This window comes from Manis javanica, chromosome 14, assembly GCF_040802235.1.
Source record: "Manis javanica isolate MJ-LG chromosome 14, MJ_LKY, whole genome shotgun sequence".
NCBI lineage: Eukaryota > Metazoa > Chordata > Mammalia > Pholidota > Manidae > Manis > Manis javanica.
Window position 1 is genome coordinate 9,553,389 of NC_133169.1, and position 18,593 is coordinate 9,571,981.

The window sequence follows — 18,593 nt, forward strand, 5'->3', positions numbered from 1 at the left end:
GGCTGTGTTAAAGACCCAGCCGCCAGGAAAGGGTGGAGTTAGCGGCACACGCCCCGCCCCGCCCCGCCCCTTCCAGCCCCACCCCGCCCCCTCCTCTCCTAAGCCCCAACTCTGCCCCAACCTCCCTTTTGGGGGGCCCTGGGCCAGCCTACTCCCCCAAGATATCCCCAGATCCAAGAGACGCGGAGGGGAGGCCGCAGAAGGTCTCAGAGGTGTCTGCTGCGGGTCGGGGAATGGGAAGTTGATACGTTATTTCTCCCAGCCTAAAGCAGCTGCATGTAGCGGGGAGGGGAGATGACTGAGTTGGGGAAAGGTTGTCGTCCAGGTCATTCTATCCAGCCTCCGGCCTCAGATCTCCCTCCTCGCAGTGCGCATGCCGTTGGGATTCGGCGGTGTCACTTAGGGTAAATTAAGTGAAACCTAGGAAGAAAAAAGAAGGGATCCGCCCACCGCCAAAAAAGACCAAACGCAGGACCTGGAGAAGGAAAACACATAAGGTCAGAGAAAGGGAAGGTGTCGCCCCAAAAAAAGCCGGTGAAGAAAAACCAGGGAGTCGAGATTCCGATTTCCAGAAAAGGCCACAGGGTGGCGCTAGGAGCCTGCGCGCAAAGGTGTGAGCTGGGCAGGAGTTGGGTGGGTTGGGGCGCGGTCTGCGGCCCCCACTGAGCTGCGCCTCGGGACCCAGCGTCAGTCCCTCACCCCGGCCAGCCAGCTTTTGGCCCCCAGGCCGGGAAGGGCCAAGCCGGGCTGGGCTGGCATCGATTGCCGCCCTGACAAGAGCATCGATTTCTGCGCGGAGAAATTAATAGATCTTCTCTTAGCTCCTCGGACTCGGGAGCCGCCCGCGGGTGGAGCTGGGGACCCGTCGGTGCTAGGAGGCCACGCAGCCAGAAAGCCCCGGGATCCCCAGCACCCGCCAGAGGGCAAGTCCCAGCCTCTCCCATCTCGCGGGCTTTGTGGCCGCAGGAGCCCCCCGGTCTCAAGTCGGGGAGAGAGGAAGAGGGGTCCTGGAGAAGGGATTCTAGGAGGTCGCGGGTAGACAAGGAGCCTAGGGAGCGAGTGAAGGAAGCCCTCCGAGAGGCTCGCGGCTGTCCTCCCTGCCAGGGCCCCAGCACCGACTGTCCTCCAATTCCCAAGATAGAGACGGACAGATTGACGCACCGAGCAGCCTGCATTCAGAAGGGTGACCGGACAGAGGCGGGACCCCACACAGTGCCACCTCCACTGGGATCTTGGTTGGAACCAAGGGACGTGGTTGGAAGTGAGCCCGGTGCCCGAAAGCGGACGTGGGGGCCTCTTGGGAGGCTGAGATGGGCTCCGAGAGGCGAAAGGCTTGAATGGCCAGGAGACCCAGTTCGCGTTCGCGCCAGGTTTTAGCAAGCTCGCTCTGCCGAGCCCCGGCTGCCAGAGGTCGCCCGCAGGCGTCCGGCGCGTGGTGGCTGAACCTAGAGACCCCTCTCCCCGGGGCACCCGGCTGCCGCCGCCGCTCCTGCCAGCCGTGCGGACCCACTCGGGAGAAGTCTGCGGGGGGACCCACCCCAGCGGGGTGGGTCCTTGGCCTACCATCCCCCTGTATTTCGACCTTATTTCCCCAACAGACCTGTACACCCCCTCAGTTGTCAGGCTAAATATTTTGGCTTGGCGGGAGGGGCGGAGAGAACTGAGAGGTCCCAGCAAACCAGTGCGTTTGTTCTTGGGGCGGGGAGGGCTGGAGCTGGGCGTGGCCCCGCGTGGCGCCCCTGGAGGCAGCGCGGCCCGCCGGCCTGACTCCCGGGGATCGGAGAGACTTCCCCGCGAATCCCGCGAGCCCGAGGACCTCCCTGCTCTTCTTGGCACCCCGGGCTTCAGCTCTTGGGCTGCCTTCTGCTCAGCACCCTGTGTAACTTTCTCCCTCTGGAGGCCTCTCTGAGTCTCTCCCTGCCGCTCTCTGCATCTCCATCCTGTCTCTCTGTCCCTGGGTTCAGTCTGAGTCCTCTGCAGCTGCCTGTCAGTCTTTGTGTCTCTGCGGTTCTCATTCCTTCTTTCTGTCTCCTACCATCTCCGTGGGGGATTCCTTGCGGCTCTGCCCCACCCTTCTGCTCTCCTGGGCAGCCTGATCTCTGTCCTTTAGGGCCTGTCCGACTCTTCTTCTCACTGGAGCCGTCTGGAGAGCCAGGAGAGGGCACAAGGCGGGGCTGGGACAATGGCAGTGCCCAGTCTGTGGCCAAGGGTAGCATGCCTGTTTGTGACCCTCTTCTCCTTGGGATTTGGCCTGGACACGCTACAGGGTGAGTCCCCAGCACCGCCTCCTGGAGCCCCATCACCCTCCCAGCCAGCTGGGAGACCAAACCACTGAGCCTCCAGCCAGAACTCATCTATTTACCTACTGCAAGGGGAAGACTGGGATGAGTTCTTGGGTGGATTTCCCATCAGGAAGAGCAGCTAGCTCCCCACACAGTGCATCTCCCCTCAGTTATCTGGAGGTGAGAAACATTCCTTGAAACAGAGGGTCGAATAGATGTCTTGCATTCCAGCTTGTGAAACTGTGATAGCGGTAAAGCTTGAATGAGAACCAAAACAGGGTGTGGAGGAGTCTTAGAGGTCGTTTCTAGGGCCCCTGAATGGGAAGGGGGAAAGCATGAGATGACTAGCTGAGAATTAGACACCATTAAGTAACTGCACCCATTGTGCAGACAAGGAAACCGAGGCTCAGGGAATTGAGAGGTCAAGCTAGACTGGGTCCTGAGCTCTGCCTCCAGAGCCCTGTCCCTCCTCCCAACTCTCAGGGCCCAGCCACTGGGGTAGAGGCTCACTCATTAGTGCCCCAGACTAGACATTTCCCATGCATATGGTTTGGGGTGGGGGGACCCTCCTGGGGGTGCTGGGGGCTTGGTGAGAAGAGGGGAAAAAAGCTGAGGGTGGGTGATTCAAAAGGGGAAGGATTGAGAGATGTCCTTTTTCCCTAAGTAACCTGTGCTTGCCCGACAGGTCCCATGACAGGGGACTGGGGACTTCCAGGGGTTAGGGCAGTCTCCCTTCCCTATAGAGATAGAGGAGTGATGCAAGCAGGCTGGGGTAGGGGGTCCCCTGATGAGTGCTAGTCACAGAGGCACCATTTGTGAGGCCTAGCCCCTCACGTCCTCCCCAGCTCCCCTGCTGTGCCAGGACTGGGCACAGCAGATGCCAGCCAGGAGAGTGGTTGTCAGGACAGGAGCACGTCCCTGGGTGGGGGCAGGAGGACTTGGTGTTTGGTCAGGGGACCCAGATGTCTGTTCCCAGTCCAGCTCTGCCCAGGGTCATGTCCCGAGGGGAGGCAGGCAGGGGTTAATCTGTGAAGGCTGCAGATTTGTTTTTCCAAATGACTCCCATCAGGGGAGCCCTAGAAAGGCAGGGACATGATGGGAAGTGGCATGCGGGTGCCTGAGAGAACCCCCATCTGCCTTGCAGAGGCTGATTGGCCTTCGCCTGGAGGTCTAGAAGTGTTTTCTCATTCTCCGTCCCTCTCCTTTGTGTGTGTGCACAGCACAGTGTACCTGTGTGCGTTCAGACACGCACACACACAGAACTGCCAGGCAGAGCCAAGCTTGGGGGCCATTAGTGACAACAGGGAGAAGGTGTGAAGTAAGTCCAGGGGGCCAGCCTTTCTTGCCCACCCCCCTTTTAGCCATCAGAGGATGGGCCTGGGTACATGTGACCTTTGTGGTGTTGCTGGAGGACTAGGTAGGAAGAGAGAGAGTAGAGGCTGGAGAGGTTATCAGGACTGGAATGGCAGCTGAAGAATTCAGACTCGAATCTTGCGCAGTGGGGAGCCATGTAATGTCCCTTTGAGAGTAAACAAATGCAGGCATTTAGTCCCCATAGACCTGGGAGAGAAGCAGAGTATATGAAGTTCAGACTGCTGCTTGCCATTAACAGGATTCATCCATTCATGAAATATTTATTGAGTGCCAATTTTGTGCCAGGCACAATACCAGGCACCACTGAATTTCACAAAGATCCCTACCCTTCTGGAGCTTAAAAAATAATATATTAGCCAGCATTAGGAATTATCGGGAAAAATTAAGTAGGAAGCAGGGTAGGGAGTGTCGCTATTATCAATAAGATGGTCAGAGAGGGGGGCCTCATTGAGAATGTGACATTTGAACCAAGACTGAAAGGTGAGGGAAGCATTTAAAGGGAAGAATGCTCTAGCCAACGGGAACAGAAGGTACAAAGACCCCAAAGCAGAGGCTTGGCAGGCTTGTTTGAGGAACAGCAAAGAGGTCAATGTGGCTGAAGAAGAGAGAGAGGAAGAGGATGAAGCTGGAGGGGTTGCAGAGGCCTTCTAGGCTGTGTTAAGGACTTTGACTTTAAATCACTGAGATGCGGGCCATCAGGGAGTCTTGAGCAGTGGAGGAACGTGACCAATTTGTTAAAGATCACCCTGGCTATACAGTGGCAAATAGGCCAAAATGGGGATGAGGATGGAAATGGGGAGACCGTCTGGAAGGCTATTACTGTAAATCCAGGAGAAGATGATGGTGCAAGCAGTGAACGTGGTGGCAAGTGGTTGGATTCTGGAGATATTTTAAAGATAGAGCCCACAGGGTGTGGGGGTGGGAAAAGGAAAGGCGTCAAAGATGGCCTTAGATTTGAAGTCCAGCTGTAAGAATGACGTGGTGATCGACTGGGAAGGAAGTGGGTTTGGGAGGGAATGTCAGGAGCTCACTTTTGCCTTCTTGGCCTATCTGATAGAGATCCTTCAAGCTGCCAAGGAGGGTGCTAAGGCCCTGGGAGAAGGTCAAACACAGCAGAGCCCGGTCCCACTCAGTGTCTGGTTCCTCATGTGGTCTCCTCCCCCAAGCCTCCCGGAGGCCATGCCGTGCTCGGCTCAAGCTGTACTGATAGCTGCCTGCCTGCCGCTTATGCCCGCAGTGTGCCCCAGCCTGGATATCCGTTCAGAGGTGGCCGAGCTGCGGCGGCTGGAGAACTGCAGTGTGGTGGAGGGCCACCTGCAGATCCTACTCATGTTCACAGCCACGGGCGAAGACTTCCGTGGCCTCAGCTTCCCGCGCCTCACTCAGGTCACCGACTACTTGCTGCTCTTCCGTGTCTATGGCCTGGAAAGCCTTCGTGACCTCTTCCCCAACCTAGCGGTCATCCGCGGTGCCCGCCTCTTCCTGGGCTATGCGCTGGTCATCTTCGAGATGCCGCACCTGCGGGATGTGGGGCTGCCAGGGTTGGGGGCCGTGCTGCGTGGGGCCGTGCGCGTGGAGAAGAACCAGGAACTCTGCCACCTCTCCACCATTGACTGGGGCCTGCTGCAGCCTTCACCTGGTGCCAACCACATCGTGGGCAACAAGCTGGGTGAGGAGTGTGCAGATGTGTGCCCCGGTGTGCTGGGTGCCACCGGTGAGCCCTGCGCCAGGACCACCTTCGGTGGACACACTGACTACAGATGCTGGACCTCCAGCCACTGCCAGAGAGGTGGGCACTGGCACAGAACACGACTGGACGGCACAGGGAGGACAGGGTCAGACGGGGCTGAGTGGCCACAGGGTGGTGTGGGTCAGCACTTGGCCACCACTGTTTATTTTATTCCTCACACATCAGCTGAGGCAGCTACTACTGCTATTCCTGCTTGCAGATGAGGCAACTGAGGCTCAGAAAAGTCAAATAATTGATGTGGCATAAGGCAGTCTAGGAGGTGGGCACAAGAGAACACGGGGCAGGCACAGAGGGAGTAAAGGACAGGTGCATGGTGAAGAAATGGTAGGAGCAAAGTGGAGAAAAGGGAGGTGGAATTGGGAGGGGAGACTGGAGGAGGAAGTGAAAGCTTGAGGGAGGGAAAGAAGAGTTTTCAGAGGCTGGGAGCAGATCTGGGGTCCCCCTACCTGGGACTCTTTCCACACAGCTCCTGGAGGTCGGCTCCCCTCACCCCAGTGCCTCACAGGGCAGGAGAGTAACCAGACTCCTGCTGTATCTGCTGGGTTCCCACCTCCCGGAGGCCTCCCTGTTGGCTGTAAACACAGCTGCTGCTCGCCCTCTCTTGTGTATAGTGTCAGCACGGCCTGGCTGACCCTCACCACACGCATCGCTCCCACGGCCATCCAGCTGCCACTGTGTAGAGTTCCCAGGCCACTGGGCCTCCAGCCCCAAGCCCACCCACTGCTGTTTGGGGCCACCTCCTGCCCAGGGCAGAGAGCTGACAGAGAAGGAGGTATGGGTAGGGGCAATGGATGAAATAACCAGTGGTGACCCGTCTTCCACATATGCCCAGGCACACCTTGCACTGGGCCAGGCTGCTCAGGGGAAGCTAGCTGCTTCATCCTGGCACCATGCCTAGCAATGATCTGGGCAGCAGGCCGAGACAGGGCAGCAGGCTGGGGAGCAGCAGTCCTGATGGACAGGTCAACCTCTGTCCTGAGTTTTGACACCCCTGGCTAGGCACTGTGGGAGGCGGGGAGCCACAGAGAGGGGTCACGGTTCTTGTCCTCAAGAGCCCCTGTCTGAGGAAAACACAGTTGGCAACCAGTGTCATCTGAATGGGAGGGATGTTGGTGCAGACTGAGTGTTATCCCAGCAGGCGGGCGCGGAGCCAGGACCAAGGAGCAGTAAGGTCTAACCCAGCACTCCACCCACAGTGTGCCCCTGTCCCCATGGGCTGACCTGCACCATTGGGCGTGAGTGCTGCCACACTGAATGCCTGGGGGGCTGTAGCCGGCCAGAAGATCCTCGTGCCTGCGTCGCCTGCCGCCACCTCTACTTCCAGGGTGCCTGCCACAGGACCTGCCCTGCAGGCACCTACCAGCATGAGTCCTGGCGCTGTGTCACAGCCGAGCTCTGCGCCAGCCTGCGCTCTGTGCCGGGCCGCACCTCCACCTTTGGCATCCACCAGGGCAGTTGCCTGGCCCAGTGCCCTCCAGGCTTCACCCGTAATGGCAGCAGGTGAGTGTAGGATGGGTGGGGTCACCCTTGGAGCAGTGAGGAGACCCGCACTGGTCCAAGGCTCATGCCACACCCTCCACTTGCCCCTGCTAGCATATTCTGCCACAAGTGCGAGGGGCTATGCCCCAAAGAGTGCAAGGTGGGCACCAAGACCATCGACTCCGTCCAGGCGGCACAGGATCTGGTGGGCTGCACCCATGTGGAGGGGAGCCTCATCCTCAATCTTCGCCAGGGCTGTTAGTAACCCCCTCGGGGCCACACCTCTCCTCCTGGCCACACCCCTCCTCCCAGCCACGCCTCTTACAATGACCCAGCTAAAAGCACGGCTTTTCATCACCCTAGATCCCAGCCTGGTGGACCTCCCTTCCCTGGACCCCCACTCAGCACCCCCCTCCCGCCCTACGGACCGTCACTTTCCCATGCTCCAGCCATGTCTTCCCCATCCTCAGACAACCTGGAGCCGGAGCTGCAGCGAAGCCTGGGACTGGTAGAGACCATCACTGGCTTCCTCAAAATCAAGCACTCCTTTGCCCTTGTGTCCCTGGGCTTTTTCAAGAATCTCAAGCTAATCCGGGGGGACGCCATGGTGGATGGGTAAGGGGTCAGAGACAAGTCTCTGTCCAGCTCCTCTATCACATCTCGTCTCCCAGACTGCACAAACAGCAGTGAAGAGCCTGGGCTCTGGAGTCAGCTCTGCCACTTACTAGCTATGTAACTGTGGGTAGTTTACTTAACTTCCCTGGTTCTCAATTTTCTCATCTGTGAAATGGGGTTAATATAACACTACCTATTTCTTAGGGCTGTTGTGAATGCTAGTTATTGTGTGTAAAGCACCTAACAGTGCCTGGAACACAATATATAGTGACATTTAACTCTATATAGGTTGGCTAAAATTGTTTTCATCTGCCCCTATCAGCTGCAGAGAAGACTGCACTGCCTGGGTTAAAAACCCATTTCTACCACCTGCCAGTCAAGGCCTCCTGGTCATATAGCTAGAATTTTTCAAAATAAAGAGAATATTTTAAATTACCATCCAGCCAAATTGTTTCTCCTGTCTCCTGGCACACTGCCATGCACACCCCCACCATGCCCACCCTCAGGCTGAAGAGGCATAGCCCCAAGCTGAGTGCCTGTGTCCTCCTCCCTGTGTCCCCTGTGCCAGGACAGAGCCTGGCACATAGCAGGTGCTCAATTAATGTGAGATGATCGAAGGAGAGAGGCAGTGAAACCCCATTTCACTGATGAAAAAAACACAGAGTGTGTGGGTGACTTGGCAGACATCACCCTCCTGGTTATGGCACTGAGTGGGTGTGTACCAGTGCCCCATGAGGGCTGTGTGAGTGGGCTGCTGAGTGCCCCTCTTCCCCTGCGCTCCCCTTCTTGCACAGCCCCCACAGGAGGAACACATAAGGCACCCCCTTCCCCACTCCCTTGCCTCCGCCTCCTGTGCAGAGAAAGGTCCCCTGGCCTTCCCCAGGAACTACACTCTGTACGTGCTGGACAACCAGAACCTAGAGCAGCTGGGGTCCTGGGTGGCAGCGGGGCTCAGGATTCCGGTTGGCAAGATCTACTTCGCCTTCAACCCACGCCTCTGCTTGGAGCACATCTACCGCTTGGAGGAGGTGACTGGCACTCGAGGTCGGCAAAACAAGGCCGAGATCAACCCCCGCACCAACGGAGACCGCGCCGCCTGTGAGGCCCGACACCCCAACCCTAGAGCGAGCGCGCACACTCGCAGTGACAACCCCAAGAAACACCCAGACGCGCGCACACGCAGACATGCGCGCACACTGAAACACACCGGACACGCACGCGGATGCGAGGGGCGCTTCAGGGGAACGATGAGACAAGTTCGCAGAGGCCGCTCTGGGGGTGGGATGCCGCGTGGTCAGGGTGGGAGCTTGCAAGTAGGCGGCTCAAGCGGGTGGCAAACGCGTCTGAAAGCAGGTGTTCGTTCCTCGCCCCGCCCAGGCCAGACTCGCACCCTGCGCTTCGTGTCCAACGTGACGGAGACGGACCGCATCTTGCTGCGCTGGGAACGCTACGAGCCGCTGGAGGCTCGCGACCTACTCAGCTTCATCGTGTACTACAAGGAGTCGTGAGTGCCGGGGTCCCGGCCGCCTCGGGGCGGGGCCAGATCGGGGCGGGGCCGGGAGCCGACTAGGCCAGTCCCTTCACCAGAGCCCGCCGGTAGGGACAGAGCCCCGCGGGGCTGTGGAGAGCCGGGAAGCCAGGCCCCAGGTCGCACTCCTTTACAGAGCCACGTCCGGCTCTCCTCCCTCGCCTTCTTCATCCCTTCGCGCCTCAGTTTCAGCTCACCCAGAGCTTCTGAGAGCCCAGGAGAGGCGCCCTGCTGGGAAGGCTTGGATAATTAAAGTTCAATTCACTATGCACTGACCACAACCTCCTGCCCCAGCAGCGGTTTGGGCAGTACCCACTAATTTGGCCAGTTTTATGTGCAGCTTTGCCAGCATCTCATTAAAGCCTGAGGAAGGGAGAGGGCAGGGACCGCCAAGGACGGACTGCTCTTTTCTTTGGAGAGTGTGTACTGACCATAGCAGGTGGCATAGTGGTTAGACCACAAGAAGGACTTCTCCAGAAGCATGGCTAGGGATCAAAAATAGAAATCCTCAGAGGAGAGAGATGGATTTGGAATGGCAGGCTGGGAGGGCAGGAGTGAGTAGTACCTGCCTCTATGGTAGACCGAAGATGGAAGCAACTGGCTTGGAAGCATAGCTTGTAAAGTACAATTGAGAGGTATTGGCTGTCCACTAGCACAGGGCCTGGCCTGGGAGGAAAGGAGGGAAGTCAGTGGTGGGAGGCCTGCTCAAAAGGCCAAGACTCTCTGATGCCTCACTGGCAGGTGAAGGCCTCTAGCATGAGGAGCTGGAGAGTTTGTTAAAGACCAATTCCTGGGCCCCACTCTCATAGATCCTGATTCAGTTAGTCCTGGGTGGGGCCCATGAATCTGCATTATTAACAAGCTCCCAGGTAGTGCTGGATCTTCTGGTCTATGGACCACACTTTGAGGAGCACTGAGGTGGTCTGCAATGTACATGCAGCCCCCTGGCTTGTGCAGCTGACAGTCCACACAACTATACACAAGCTGCCCAACATCACTTGCTCCCTCAGGGACATGTACTATGGATCCTGGCTCAATTCCAGCCCAGAGCAGACCCACTCAGTGTGTCAGGTCCACAAGACATCGGTCCTGAAGCTTCCTCTGGATGCCCTCATGCATACTGGAAGAAGAATGACAATGACAGTCTTAGGCTGATTCAGAAAGGAGGTGGGGTGATAGAAACGGGGTGGGGCTGAGCCACCCCTCAGCTCCAGGGATGGGATGTTCAGCCCATTCCAGAATGCCACGGAGCACGTAGGTCCAGATGCCTGTGAGACCCAGAGCTGGAACCTGTTAGATGTGGAGCTGCCCCTAAGCCGAACCCAGGAGCCAGGGGTGACCCTAGCCCCCCTCAAGCCCTGGACACAGTATGCAGTGTTTGTGCGGGCCATCACACTGACCACTGCTGAGGACAGTCCCCACCAAGGAGCCCAGAGCCCCATCGTCTACCTCCGAACCCTGCCTGCGGGTAGGCTGAAGCCTTTGAAGGGGGTGGGAGCTAGATGCCTGTGAGGGAACCCCAGCACCAGAAATAGAGAAGCTAGGTCACTGAACACCTGGCCCACAGAGACAGAAAGGTCAGACGTTTGGGTCCTGGAAGGAGTAAGGGGCATCTGCCTAGGTCTTAGGGGAGGCTGCCGGTGGGAGAGTGCAGACAGAATAACAGCCACTTCAGGGCTTGGGGGGGACATGGGAAGGACAAAATGCTGAGTTCTAGGAAGGGGAGGTTGAGGGTCACCAATTCCTCCCAAGAAGGCGGGGAGGTTGGTTGAACCCCAGAGAGAGGAGCCTCTTACCAGTGTTTGAAAGGGGGATCCATGACCCCTCAGTTGTACCCTTCTCACACCCCCAGCGCCCACAGTGCCCCAGGATGTGATTTCCACTTCCAACTCCTCCTCCCACCTGCTGGTGCGATGGAAGCCACCAACCCAGCGCAACGGGAACATCACCTACTACCTGGTGCTGTGGCAGCGTCTGGCAGAAGACGGCGACCTCTACCTCAATGACTACTGCCACCGGGGTACGCAGGGGAGAGGCGCGGGCTTGAGGGGTTGGGGCGCCGGACCTAGGGTGCCACCAGTCTAACGTCCTTCGCCGCCGTGGCGCCAGGCTTGCGGCTGCCCACCAGCAACAATGACCCCCGCTTCGACCGCGAAGACGGGGAGCTCGAGACCCAGATGGAGCCCGGCTGCTGTCCTTGTCAGCACCCACCTCCTGGGCAGGTCCTGCCGCCGCTTGAGGCGCAAGAGGCCTCGTTCCAGAAGAAGTTTGAAAACTTTCTGCACAACGCCATCACCATCCCCAAGTGCGCTTCCTGGCACGCTGGAGGGGCGGGCCTGTGAGGGGTGGGTCTTGGGGGTTGTGGGCGGGACCTATCCTTGTGTGGGTGGGGCCTGGTTTGCGGGTGAGTTTGGGGGAAGCAGAGGGTACCGGAGCGCGTTCCGGGAGGGCCTGACAGTGCCCTCCCTGGTCTCCCCCAGATCCCCTTGGAAGGTGACGTCCATCAATAAGAGCCCTCAAAGGTGAGCGGGCGGGGCTCCCGGGCGGCACTCCCGGGGCGGGGCCGTGGCTCTGACTCATGCCCTCCCCAGGGACGCAGGCAGGCACCGCCGGGCCACCGGGACCCTCCGGCTTGGAGGGAACAGCTCGGATTTCGAGATTCAGGAGGATAAAGTGCCCCGGGAGCGAGCGGTGCTGAGTGGCCTGCGCCACTTCACGGAATACCGAATCGACATCCATGCCTGCAACCACGCGGCGCATACCGTGGGCTGCAGCGCGGCCACCTTTGTCTTTGCGCGCACCATGCCCCACAGTAAGTGACCCCCACCACCACCACCACGGACCCCACCGATGCTACCCAACTTGTGCTCCCCGGCGAGTTTGACCTCCCACTGACCCCAGGACCTCCCTTTACTCCCCCACCCAGTTCCCATAATCCCAGAGCTTCCTCAAACCTCCCAGTTGGCCCTTGGGTTTGAACATGAAGCTGACAGGAAATACTTCTGTCGGGGCTGCCTGGTGCCCTCTCCCACAGGAGAAGCCGACGGCATCCCAGGGAAGGTGGCCTGGGAGGCAGCCAGCAAAAGCAGTGTCCTCCTGCGCTGGCTGGAGCCACCAGACCCCAACGGCCTCATCCTCAAATACGAAATCAAGTACCGCCGCTTGGGAGAGGTAGGTACACCAGAGGACCCCCACTCCGGCCCCTCCTTGCTCCTGCATCTTCTTCCCAGCCTGCAGCTCTGCGTTGCCCTCAGGAGGCCACAGTGCTGTGTGTGTCCCGCCTGAGATACGCCAAGTCTGGGGGCGTCCACCTGGCCCTCTTGCCCCCTGGAAACTATTCTGCCAGAGTTCGGGCAACTTCACTGGCTGGCAATGGCTCCTGGACAGACAGTGTGGCTTTCTACATCCCTGGCCCAGGTACACACAGCCTCGGTCCCAGGCCTCAGCCCGTCCCCGGGCTGACTGGCCTCCCACCAGGAGGAGGGCAGGGACCTGACCTGTGGCCATGAGACGTGCAGACATTCACACCCCCACCCCAGGCCCCCAGGCCCAAGTGGGGGCCCCAGTCGCATCTCCTGCTGTGGAAGCCACAGGTCCCTCCCCCGTCTCCCTCCCCCATCCTCACCTCCCACTCTGAAAAGAGAAGTGTCTTCTCTCCTCTGCTCTGTGACCCTGCCCTCTGACCACCAGAGGAGGAGGACTCCGGGGGGCTGCACGTCCTTCTCACCGTCACCCCCGTGGGGCTCATGCTGCTCATCGTTCTTGCTGCCCTCGGTTTCTTCTACAGCAAGAAGAGGTGATGTCAAGACCCACCAGTTCCCAAATCCCTTTTCTCCCTGAGCCCTCAGTGTGAGGTCACTTTATTCAGAGGGTGGTAGGTATTACAGCAGAATGGACTTCCTTAGAAGTAGCAATTCTTCTCCTGGGGAAGGCACGGAGGAGACATACCTTCCAGTTAGGGTGACCAGCTCACCCTAGCTGGCCTGGGACTGTACTGACTTGAGCAGTGAAAGTACCACATCAAGGGAAACCCCTCAGTCTGGGCACCCTGGGCCTGCTGGTCACCACACTCAGCCTGAGAACAGGGAGAAAGGCAGGAGACCTCAGGATCTGTCCCAGGATACTAGAAGTCGGTCCTCCTGGACTGAATATAAGATGGCAGCAGGGGCAGGCCTTTGATGGGCTGGGTTCTAAGGACTGGCTGAGGAGGCAGGAACCCCTCTTGGAAAGTGCTTGGAAAGTGCTTGGGGCTCCCCAGGGGTTTCCCTGATTGAGGCTGGGGGTATGGTCAGTAACTTCCCTTCTCCGTGCAGTGTCTCTGCTCCTTGTCCTCTGACGTTGCTCCTTCCTTCCTGAGAACCCTCCCAGCCTGACCCCCTCACCTCCCGTTGCAGGAACAGCACTCTGTATGCCTCTGTGAATCCCGAGTACTTCAGCGCTTCGGAAAGTAGGTCTGGGTGGATGAACAGGTGATGTGGGGAAAGGAGGCAGGAGGGGAGGAGAGGCAGACCTCCAGGAAACCCACTTGGACAAGTCAGCCTCGGATCCCAGCCCTTCGGAAGAGGGGAGAAGCGGGTGGGGACGTGGCAGAGAGCAGCATCCTTGCCTCGTGACCCCCGCCTCCTCTCAGTGTACATCCCTGACGAGTGGGAAGTGCCTCGGGAGCAGATCTCCATCATCCGGGAACTGGGCCAGGGCTCCTTTGGGATGGTCTATGAGGGGCTGGCACAAGGACTTGAGGTTGGAGAGGAGTCCACGCCTGTGGCCCTGAAGACAGTGAATGAGCTGGCCAGCCCACGAGAACGCATCGAGTTCCTCAAGGAAGCCTCTGTCATGAAGGCATTCAAGTGTCACCATGTGGTAAGGGAACACCAGGGGGCATTGCCAGGGTGGGGTCATAACTGGGGTGAAGGTCATGGGATAGGAAAGACAGGGTCAGAGATGAGATCAGTGGACCATCAAGATCAGAGTTGAGACTCTGGTTAGGATCCTAATTGGGGTAAAGGTCATGGTTGTGGTTAGAGTCAAAACAAGGTCAAGGTAGGGCCACGGTGGAACTGTGGCTATGGCTGAGATCAGTCATGGTGGGGGCCAGTATTGAGTGTCCAGATCATTATTAGGATCATAACTGGCATCAAGGTCAGAGTTGGGCCTGTCAGGAAGACTGGAGTAATAGATATGATGGAGGTCATGGGTTAGAGTCAGGTTGATTGTTACGTCAGGATTAGGATTATTATGGTTATGTTTGGGGTTAGGGTCAGGGTTGGTGTCTGGCTCAGGATGTGATCAAAGCACCCCAAGGTTTTGGCCAGGTGGGTCAAGGGGAGCAAGGTAGCCCTGCAGCCAGACTCTTTGTCCGTCCCAGGTACGTCTCCTGGGTGTGGTGTCTCAGGGCCAGCCGACTCTGGTCATAATGGAGTTAATGGCCCGTGGGGACCTCAAGAGCCATCTTCGATCTCTGCGGCCCGAGGCAGAGGTAGGAAACAGGAAGACCCTTGACCAAGGGGCTGGGGAGTTGGAGAAAACTTGGGCACCATTGTGGGGTAATCCTTGGGTGGGAGCACACACTCTAGGTTCCTTCTTCACCAGCCCCCTCTCTTGGCTCCAGAACAACCCTGGGCTCCCACGGCCAGCACTGGGAGAGATGATCCAGATGGCTGGTGAGATTGCAGATGGCATGGCCTACCTTGCCGCCAACAAGTTTGTGCACCGAGACCTGGCGGCCCGAAACTGCATGGTGTCCCAAGATTTTACCGTCAAGATTGGTGGTACAGGGGGTGCCAAATGGGTGGGGGCAGCCTGATGAATAGAGCAACTCCCCCTAAGCAAGGCATGAGGAGACCCAGGCCTGGCCCACAGCTCCGTCCTTGATAGCCCCCACCCTAGATCTCAGTCTCCCTGTCCAGGGCAGAGGGGTTTGGATGGAGTGATCTCTGTGGTCCTTTGAACCCTCACATTCCAGGATTCTTGGAGACTATGGAGGTGGAGAGAGTTGGCAGGGATATTCCTGGGCAGGAGCTGGTGTGTGGCTCGGACGTCTGGTGGGGCCTGGCCGGAGCAGAGGGCTCGGAATGTAGAGGCGGGCTCCAGGGGAGGCCCGGGGGCTCTAGGCAGCACACAGGACACCCCACCACCTCGCGCTTTGCAGACTTCGGGATGACTCGAGACGTGTATGAGACAGACTATTACCGCAAGGGTGGGAAGGGGCTGCTGCCCGTGCGCTGGATGGCTCCGGAGTCCCTCAAAGATGGAATCTTCACCACCCACTCGGATGTCTGGTGGGGCCTGGCTGGAGCAGAGGGCTCGGGATGCGGAGGCGGGCTCCAGGGGAAGCCTGGGGGCACTAGGCAGCACACAGGACGCTGGGCTCAGGCCCTCATACATGGCCCCCAGGTCCTTTGGCGTGGTACTCTGGGAGATTGTGACCCTGGCTGAGCAGCCCTACCAGGGCCTATCCAACGAGCAGGTGCTCAAGTTTGTCATGGATGGCGGAGTCCTGGAGGAGCTGGAGAGCTGTCCCCTTCAGCTGTGAGTGCCCCCAGCCTGCCCTTCCCTCCTCCTTGCCCTGTCTAGGCCTGCCCTTTGCGCCCCCTCCTCTAAGGCCTTTCCCCCCACTGACCCCCAACTCTGAGCCCCCTAATTCTAAATCCCCACTGTGACCCCCATGTATTCTCCTGTGACCCTCCCAGACACAGTCCCCCGTGATGCCCCCTCACACCGCCTGACCCTCTCGGGGCAGGAGATGGGGGCTGTGGACCCCTGACCTGCCCCCAACCCCGCCCCACCAGGCAGGAGCTGATGAGCCGCTGCTGGCAGCAGAACCCGCGCCTGCGCCCAACCTTCACGCACATCCTGGACAGCATCTGGGAGGAGCTGAAGCCCTCCTTCCGCCTCCTCTCTTTCTATTACAGCCCAGAGCGCCGGGGGGCCCGTGCTTCCCTGCTACTCGCCGGCACAGAGCCCAACTCCGTGCCAACCCCAAAAGGGGCTTCCTCAGACTGCAACCCCCAAAATGGGGGTCCAGGGCACTGAGGGGCACCCCGTTCCCGGGCTGACTGGCCTCTCACCAGGAGGAGGGCAGGGACCTGACCTGTGGCCATGAGACGTGCAGACATTCACACCCCCACCCCAGGCTCACCCAGGGCAGGGGTGGCTGAAGGTAGGGCAGAGAGCAGGGGTGGCAGAGACGGCAGGAGACGCAGACGTCAGAGCAGAGGTGCTCAGGAGCCTGGGTTCTCCGTGAGAGTATCAGCAAGGTCACAGCAGGAGTAGAGATTAGCATGTGGACAAGAGTGAGGAGCCCTACCCAGACGAGGGAGAAGGCTTGCCGGCCCCTGAAGCAGGGTCTGGAGAAGCCCACCCTCAGCTTCTCCTGCCGAGACCCAGCTTCCACAGGTCTCCTGTGGACATCTGAGGCCATCAACATACTTGAAGCCCGATGAGTGGCTTGAATTAGGCCTGGAACCCTCTCTGTCCGTGTTTGGGGTGCTGGGGACGGGGTGTCCATCTGGCTGCCCTTCTGGCGACTGCGCACAGCCCTGCACCCCTGCCCCATGCACCAGGTAGTGTGAGGAGAAGCCAGGGCCCTGGGTGAGCGGGTTTCCAGCCTGGCCCTGCAGGCCTTCCCACGCCTCTTCCCTGCCTTTGCCGCACCCAGGGACCCCGAAGCTTGGTGCTCCCCCCTCTTCTCCAGGGGCCTCCCTTGGGGCAGATTCATCCCTTCTCCTGATCTCTTCCCCTCACCTCCCTCCCACCCTTGGATTATTAAGGCTTTAAGAGCTTAGCTTCCTCCTGCCCCACCCCCACTGCCTCTGCCTCTCATGGGAAGACTGGAGAAGGCACAATAAATGCCGAGTCTGTCTGTACCCTGGTCCGGGGCAGCCCATTATCTCTCCATCTATATGGTGTTAACACTGGATGAACTTCCTCCCACCCTCCTTGGGGACTTGAGGTGGTGACCCTGAGGCAGGGATACAGGGTAAATACACTGCTGTCAGACACCACCTCCATGAGGGCCTGAGCAGCCAGAGTTGCCATGGCAGTGGAGCCGGGCAATCCTGCCGTCAGCTGCTGCTCAGGCAGCTGCACCTTCTCTTTCACTCATCTCTTCCTGTTCCCACTGGGCAGACATGTCCTGGGATACCACAGGACAGACTTGAAGTGGACAGGATGCAGGGTTCTGGGTGGGGTGTTTGATGACATCACCAGTCCATGCTAGATGCCCCCCAGCCAAGGCAGAAACACATCAGAGTCTGTGTGTCTGGCTCCCCTCGGTTATGCCATTCCATGAGCAGAGATGCCCTAGAGGCATGTTGAAGCGAGCACGGGAGAGTCCATTTCTAGGCTCTTATGCTGGTGCCATGTGGGCATTTGAAGGGGAATAGCTGCAGATAACGGCTTAAAGCCTTGCTGAGGGGGTGGCAGCAGACACGACTGGTCATGGCCTGGGGCTCTTTAGCATCCTGTACCAGTGTTTCCTGCATCCAGGTCCTCACGGCGCCAGGCTTCCCAAGCTGCCACACACTGCCATACACCCTGCATCTGGGGAGGTTTGCACTTCTAAGCACGCTTGCTCACTCCAGCAGCCGCTCTGCAAACCACAGCATCATAAGGCACAGCCTGAGTAGAGTGCACATGAGCCTCTGTGAGGCCATCTCTGTGATCACAGTCACAGCTTATGCTATCCCGACAGGTCATGGTGGGCAGCAAGGACCACCAGTCCACCACCGCCCATGCCCTGCCCCACCCCGCCCCTGTCATCTGTGGCTGAAGCAACAGTGACCCCTAATGTTTACTTTTGGAACCACAGCTGTGGGAGAAAAAGTGGTGAGGTTGTGCAAGAGTCTTCCCTTGGGGTGCCGGTTCCAGAGCGGCTGCCAGCAGAGTAGAAGGGAGGTCACATCCACAAAGCCCTGAGACGCGCCTACATGCAAAGCTCACAGGCCCTGGCCCTGCAAGCAGCAGTGCGGCCCAGCCCTTCCTCGTGCCCCATGCCCGCTCCAGGGCAGGGCACTGTATGCTCAGGAAGTGCTGGCCATCTGGATTGTGGACACGCTGAGGGAAGGGAAGAAAACGGCTTCCGAAAAAAGCTGTCTGTGCTCCACCTACCAAGATGAGCAGGCAGGGACTGGCTCAGAACTTTTCGGAGAAGGATGTACGGATGCTAGAAGACAAACTCTGCTGTCTTCCATGTCTTAGAAAAGAAGTGGATTTAACAAGGTAGCGAGAGAGATGGGGGTTAGACTTCAGAAGGGACTTCCCAACTATACTGGGAAGCTTTGTGGAGGGAAGAAGTGTCTTCTCTCTCAGAGAAAGCTCGAGACAGACAATAGGCTGGTGTGGGAGGACTGATGGACACCCACCACAGAGGCGGAAGGGGCACTTGCAGGGACCAGAGAATCCAGAAACACCCTTCTTGGTTTCCTCCTGTCCCTCCGAGTCAGGCAGGACTCCAGAAAAAGATGACTTGCAGTTGGCAAGGAAGGTAAGGGGATGGAGTGGAGCAGATTAGCATAAAACAATGCATGTTTGCCACCCACCCCCTTGGAACTGTCCCTGTGACTTC

General features: G+C 58.7%; 1 protein-coding gene across 2 annotated transcripts; it reads left to right on the forward strand.

Annotated features, from left to right (window-relative positions):
* The first annotated feature begins 1,798 nt into the window (after positions 1 to 1,798).
* Positions 1,799 to 16,877, forward strand: INSRR (insulin receptor related receptor). Of its 2 annotated transcripts, XM_017639785.3 has the most exons (23): positions 1,799 to 1,879; positions 2,111 to 2,267; positions 4,894 to 5,445; positions 6,603 to 6,906; positions 7,000 to 7,142; positions 7,356 to 7,500; positions 8,384 to 8,598; positions 8,878 to 9,004; positions 10,258 to 10,496; positions 10,881 to 11,048; positions 11,138 to 11,333; positions 11,509 to 11,550; positions 11,620 to 11,840; positions 12,063 to 12,199; positions 12,283 to 12,445; positions 12,719 to 12,824; positions 13,423 to 13,475; positions 13,659 to 13,888; positions 14,394 to 14,504; positions 14,637 to 14,796; positions 15,177 to 15,306; positions 15,422 to 15,556; positions 15,817 to 16,877. In XM_017639785.3, exons 2-23 carry the CDS (start codon positions 2,183 to 2,185, stop codon positions 16,058 to 16,060), a joined length of 3,906 nt encoding a protein of 1,301 aa, XP_017495274.1. In that variant the 5' UTR covers positions 1,799 to 1,879; positions 2,111 to 2,182; the 3' UTR covers positions 16,061 to 16,877. The 2 variants fall into 2 exon arrangements, with proteins under 2 accessions (XP_017495274.1, XP_036872742.1); XM_037016847.2 differs by lacking the exons at positions 1,799 to 1,879; positions 2,111 to 2,267 and having other exon boundaries at positions 4,738 to 5,445.
* Positions 16,878 to 18,593: the final 1,716 nt, after the last annotated feature.